This window comes from Pelecanus crispus, chromosome 6, assembly GCF_030463565.1.
Source record: "Pelecanus crispus isolate bPelCri1 chromosome 6, bPelCri1.pri, whole genome shotgun sequence".
In the NCBI taxonomy this organism is placed as follows: Eukaryota; Metazoa; Chordata; class Aves; order Pelecaniformes; family Pelecanidae; genus Pelecanus; species Pelecanus crispus.
The window spans coordinates 45,908,527-45,914,942 of record NC_134648.1 but is presented as its reverse complement, the minus strand read 5'-3'; the positions used below and the strand labels follow the sequence as shown (position 1 = coordinate 45,914,942).

Sequence of the window (6,416 nt, the reverse complement as noted above, 5' to 3'; positions counted from 1 at the left end):
AGCCACCTCGGATACTGTATAAGTTTGTGGCTCTCTGAGCGCCGGCCCCCTCCCCTCCCCTGGCCGCCCCCCCCCCGCCCCCCGAAACTCCGCTCCGGCCCAGGCGTTCGGCAAATGTTTGCCCGCGGGGTCAAGATATTAATAAGCACTTCTCGGCCTCCTTTTATACCGGGAGCGCGGGGCAGCAGCCGCACCGGCGGGCGGGCGGGGGAGCGCGGCCGTACCTGGCGGGGCGGGGGGCCGGGCCGGCGCCCACCTCCCGCCGGCCGTGGGCTGCCCCGGCGGTGACACGGGCAGCCGGGGGCAGGGGGGGCCAGGGCGGCCGCGGGAGGAGCCGCTCCGCCGAGGACGGCCACGTCGTTTCAATTTAATCTCATTTAAAAAGACATAACTAATAAATTTGTATGGACGGGGCTGCCGGAGACGTAAAGCAGAGTCGATAGTGGTTCAATCCCATTGAACCCTATTGAAAACCATGACAACAAGGAACAAGCTCCGATTTATCCCGGAGAGTTAAAGCACATTGTGGGAAGGCGTCAATCACCTATTATTCCAGATCTGAACAAATGCAAAATCTTGACTGGAACAAATGCTTCCAACAGGTCCGGGACATAGGGCTACATTTCCCTTTTGTTCACGGCCTAGCAGTTGGCATGTATTTGTGCTCCCCTCGCTCCGACCACCCAGGACGGCTGGGAGGCTGTGCTCGGAGCGGGGAAGATAACTACTGTCACCAGGCACGCTTGATAGGTGGCTGCAGTAATCACGGCCTGGGAATCGTTTATATGGAGCCTGTCCAGTCCCGAAGAAATATGCGGGAAGTTGGCCAAACGGAGCCTTGTGCCCCGTTCATCTCGCCCACAAATCTCGCGGATATAAATCTCGCCTCTCCCTTGCCGTTACTGCTCTGTTGATATTTTCCCCGTGAAGTGTAACTGCTTCCAGAAGCGGCACCCGGAGCAGGGCGGGGAGGGGCGGCGGCGGCCGGGGGCAGGCGGGGAGCGGGGCTGGGGGGCGAGAGCAGGGATAGATAAATATAATCTGCGCACAATGGCTTATACACGTCTGTTTGGACAGGGAGATTTGAACCGCCGAAGCGGCCGGCGAGAGGGGTGGCTCCGTGCGTACCGGGGTGCAGCCTCGTCGCACGGTTTCACGCCGTTTGCCCGACGGGGCCGTGCTGCGGGCGCTGCGGCCGGCATTCCAGGGAAAGCGGGTCCGCTCGGGCGAGGGTGGGCGTCTCCCTCCCTCCGGGCTTTCCTCCATCCAGCCGGACTCGCCTCCCACTGGTTTCCTTGACGGGCGCCGGCTCTCTCCCGCGAAAGCGGCGGGAAGCGGTGGGGACGGGCCCGGCGGCGCGCGGGTGGGGAGCGTGTCCCGCCCCCGCCCTCTGCGGCCCCCACGCCTTGGCCCACGCTGCGCGACCCCCGTGAAACAGGCTAATCGCGCCCATCGGTCACTTCTGCCCCTGCCCTGCGGCTGGGGACCGAGACCTGCCGCTGCAGTTTTGCATTTGAAAGGCTCATCGGGCTTCTTGCTTCTGTATCATATTTTTTTTTTCACCAGTCCTCGGCGGCCATCCAGGCTGGTCAAAGCCCGACCGCAGCTTCGCGGGGGGACGGGGCCGCCCGGTGAAAGGCTCCGAGGAGGCGCTGGCCCCGCGGAGGGGACCGCGGAGCTGCCGCCGGGCCGCCCCGGGCCGCGCCCAGCCCCTGTCCGCACCCCTCCTCCCGGGGGACCGGGGATCCCCGGTGTCCGCACCCCTCCTCCGGGGGGCCAGGGATCCCCGGTGTCCGCACCCCTCCTCCCGGGGGACCGGGGATCCCCGGTGTCCGCACCCCTCCTCCGGGGGGCCAGGGCTCCCCGGTGTCCGCACCGCTCTTCCCGGGGGACCGGGGCTCCCCGGTGTCCGCACCGCTCTTCCCGGGGGACCGGGGCTCCGGGCCTCTTCGCTGCTGCTTTCGGCAGATGAAGCGGCGCTCAGCGGGGACGGGAGAAGCGCAGATAAATAAACGCGCCGTGCTTGATCTTTTTTCCCTCTCTCCCAGCTGGAATCGCTTCAGCTACTCAAACATATCGCCCGTAACCCGTATCCTGGGGTTATGACAAGGCAAAATGATGCTAAAAAAAATTCCCCCCTCCTCCCCTCCTCCCGACTTTTGCTTATGGACCAAGTGTGTCGGGCTCCTCACGTTTCCCCAGCCAAGCTCACGCCATCAACCCTTCCCGAGAGAAAGGTGCACCTTCCACCCACCGTGCTCAGGAGAGGCAAAAAAAAAACCCCAAACCCAAACAACCACCAACCCAAAAACCGGAGACCCCATCCCCTCAACGCACACACCCGCCAGACTTCCCCGCCGAGAGCTCAGCCGAGGTGTGAAAAATCCCCCGCTGAGGGTAGGAAGCCTGCCAATGACAAGCGGGAGAATTGGAGGTAGCACAGCAAACAGCCCAGGGAAATAAAACAAATAACGACTTAAATTCCTTCCAGGTTTAAAGAGAGAGGGGGGAGGGGAGGGGGGGGGGAATAAAGAGGGAGAAGCGGGGAGGGGGCTCTCGGCAGGCTCTGCGGATGTCCTGGGAGGATTCACTTTGTCTGCGGATAGAAGGGACGCTGGTGGCTTTGGTGGCGGATGGAGGGGGGTGGTTGTTGGTCATCCACATGCCACCCAAGATGTTATTCACTGCTAACAATTACCATTATCTGTCCCCACTTTTGGCTAATCAGACAGAATATGTAATGATGAAGCCTGTTTCCTGCTGTCTTTGGGAGGTAACGGGTTATTCTCTCATGGGGGTGGCGGGAGGGGGGTTACACCTACTCCCATTAGGGCTTTAGCACTTGACTAATTCAGGTACTTAGCATCCTATAGACAGGGACGGTTTGAAAGCAGGCAGTGTTTGCAGCGGGGAGGACTGTTTATATAAACAGGACACCTCTGTAAACGACACTAATATTTGGGGTTAGGTGGCGATGGAAGGGAAGGTCCTCTTGAGCCGGGAGATTCCCCAGTAACTGGGAGCAGTCCTTCCCTCGCAGCTTTTAGGGGAGGGGGTTCGGGGCTTTGGGACGATTTTTTTTTTTTTTTTGGGGGGGGGGTGCACAACCTACCATGGCCACATCTGGCAGGATCAGTTTTACAGTGAGGAGCATTTTGGATTTACCAGAGCAGGATGCTAATAGCATAAAACAAGCCTCTGACCATCACCACTCAGCGGAGAACTACACCGGCTCGCCGTACCGAGGGTGGATAGAAACAGACAGAAATCACTATCCCTGTGAGTATAAACCGGACAGGAATTCGCCACCTCCGCACAGCTCTCTTTTATTTGTTTCCCCCCTTCCTTTGGGGAAGATGCGAAGAAGCGAATCGCCAGCGTGTGTAGCCTACAGGGTCGGGGGGATCCAGGCTGGGAATTTTATAGAATATTACCGAATTGCAACAAAGAAACGGCAGGAGCATCCCGGCCACGAGCTTAAGAGAGAAAAGATTTATATTTTTGCCCCCGTAGAGGTCTGTGCATGTTCCCAGCTGTGGGAGAAAGCAAAACCTCAGGCTGTTGTCCGCCCGTCTCTCTGCGCTTATCGTTTAAGCTCGCTTCCCGGATTCTTTTTTTTTTTTTTTTTTTTTTTTTCTTCCTTATTCCCCCGTTTCACTGTTGCAAGAAATCCTGCCTTTTTGTGCTGGAGGGGTTTCAGGCCGCCCCACGCCCCGCAGAGGAAAGCTCAGCACGCAGCAAGCCGCCGCGGAGCGCCCCGGGCGCCGCCGCCTATAGATCCCCGCGCGTGCCGCCGCGGAGGGCCGGCGCCGGCTCACGAGCCCAGCTGTGCAGCACAGCGGTCTCGCCTCACACACGTAAACTGTGCCGCAGGTATACGGCGCTTAACGTATACCGGCGCGTGTACGGGGGGAGACCGTCCTTTGGGTGGAAGCGGGAGCCCCGTCGGGTTAAATGAAATACTAAGGTAATGGAGGTGCTGGAGAATAGCGGTAATGAAACGGCTGGGCAGCCCGGTATTGCGCTTCAGCGCTTCAGCACCGAGCGAGCGCAAACGCTGCCAGCCCGCACCCCCGGGGCCGTCGCGGCGAAGCGGCCGTGCCCGGGCGGGGGCTGACGCCGGGGCAGAGCCGCTCCCCCGCGGCGGGGAAACCCGCTCCGTCCCGCGGGTTCGGTTCCATGTATTCGGCGCGTTAGCCCACACCTCTCGTTGACTGCTGGGATTAATCCGGCCCGGTAAAGAGCCGGGGCTGTCCCTGCGGGAGGCGTTTCGGCTCTCGCCGGCCCGCCGCCTCCTGGGTGCCTGCCCCGCGCCCCCTCCCCGGCCGCCCCCTCTCTCCCCTCTAACCCCCTCGCTGTCCCCAGCTTCCGACGAGAGCGGCCCGGAGCTGAGCTTGCCCGACTCCACCCAAAGGCCGCTCCCCGCCCGCGGCTCGGAGGCCGAGGAGAAGAAGAAGAAGCGGCGGGTGCTCTTCTCCAAGGCGCAGACGCTGGAGCTGGAGCGGCGGTTCCGGCAGCAGCGGTACCTCTCGGCGCCGGAGCGGGAGCAGCTGGCCCGGCTGCTCAGCCTCACCCCCACCCAGGTGAAGATCTGGTTCCAAAACCACCGCTACAAGATGAAGCGGGCGCGGAGCGAGGGCGCCGGCAGCCCCCCGCCGCGCCCGCCCGCCCTGCTGCGGCGGGTGGTGGTGCCGGTGCTGGTGCGGGACGGGGAGCCCTGCCGCGGCTGCCCCGCCAGCCCCCCGCCGCCCGCCGCCCGCCCCAAGCTGGGCTGCGCCATGGCGGGCTGCAGCGCCCAGGCCGCCCTGGCCCTGCAGGGCTGCGGCGCCTGCCCCCCCGCCTCCGCCGCCGCCCTCGGCGTCTTCCCCGCGTACCAGCACTTAGCGCACCCCGCCGTCGTCTCCTGGGGATGGTGACAGCGGCGCCTCGCCCCCCGGGGCCGGACTCATCCCGGGGGCGCGGGGAGGCCCGCCCCAGCCCCGGGCTGGCAGCGCGGCCGAGGCGCCGGGGCACCGCCGCCGGGGCACGGCGGCCGCCGGGCTCGGGCTCGGGCGGGGCGGGGCGGGCCGGGCGGCGGAGCGCGGCTCCCGGGGCGGCGGCGGGCAAGGCCGGGGCGAAGCCCCCCGCCCCTCCGCCGCTCCCGCCCCGGGGCGCGGGTGCCGGGTGCGGCTCTGTTTTTGTAAAACCTCCGCTCCGCCGGCTCCTTCCCGAGAGGTTCCCTGTCGAAAAGTAACGATAGTCCTAGCGACCTAGTTTATTTTCAAATAGCTGATTCTGCCAGTGACTAATAAAATGATTTTTGGCAAATAAATTTTTCCCGGCGGAGACGTGTATTTTTGACGATAGGGGCTTTTCCCCACGGTTACCTCCTGTGCCGCAAAAGCTTAAATACTTCTCTTGATCGCGCCGGCGGAATTTCACTTTCAAGTTCGTTTGTTTTACCCACGTGCGCCGGTTAACGGCGAATAAAGTTTGCTGCAAGCATCTCACTGCAAACCTGCTGATATTTCCTATGGGAAGCGTGAGCCCGGAGCCCCCCGTCTCTGGAGGCTCCCCGACTTTTCGTTTCGGGCGCAGCGCGGGGCCGCGGTTCATCGCTGTCTTTTTTTTTCTTTTTGTTTTTTAAAGCCGCTAAGGCTAGACTCGGGATTAAGCCAACCTTCCCGTTAGTCTGTATCTGTTCCAAAGATCGACTGGGGAAGGGTAGCCAAGAGAAAATAGCGGTGCCTTTTAACGCCCGGAGAATTATGTTTTGAAACGCTTTGATGAACTATTGGTTTTATTAAATTGGGGGGAAAAAAATAATATAATTGTCCTGGCAAGGGCCAATGGGGAAAAACCCTCAACCCCCGCGCCCCCAAACCCAGGTCTCTGAAATACTATATACTAGTCTATATATATAGTATATATATATATACACACTATACTAGTCTATACTAGACCGGCTGCCTCCATCCCTCTGACGGGAGCCGCGGATCAAGAACGCGAAGGGAATATTTGGGGGCGAAGACCCCACGGGGCCTGGCGCAGACAACCTGCCAGCCGAGGAAAGGCTGTCGAGGGAAAAGGATCTGCAGAAGCTGTTTGGTTTGGTTTATTCCCTGGAAGGGGGTTACTTTGGACCTGACGTGCTCCTGGGATGTGTCGTGCCAGGTAGATCCCAGCGAGTGGGGTTGCGAGGTGCCGCCGTTGCGGCTGGGGAGGCGACCAAAAGCACCCACGGGAGTGTTTTGCACTCCCGTGGGTGCTTTTGGTCGCCTCCCCAGCTGCGATGGTGGCGGCAGCATCGCCCCGCTCCCCTCCCAGCCCTGCCTTCCCCAGGGCCCCATCCACTCCACCGGGGAGGTTCGGCGTCGCCTCTGGCCTCCATGCGGGAGGATCCGATCCGGTTGCAGGCAGGACAGGTCGGGGAGGAT

General features: G+C 61.8%; 1 protein-coding gene across 1 annotated transcript; it reads left to right on the top strand.

The window, feature by feature from the left end:
• Positions 1-3,113: 3,113 nt before the first annotated feature.
• NKX2-8 (NK2 homeobox 8) lies at positions 3,114-4,916 on the top strand. The gene is made up of 2 exons (XM_075713223.1): positions 3,114-3,279; positions 4,366-4,916. Exons 1-2 carry the CDS (start codon positions 3,114-3,116, stop codon positions 4,914-4,916), a joined length of 717 nt encoding a protein of 238 aa, XP_075569338.1.
• Positions 4,917-6,416: the final 1,500 nt, after the last annotated feature.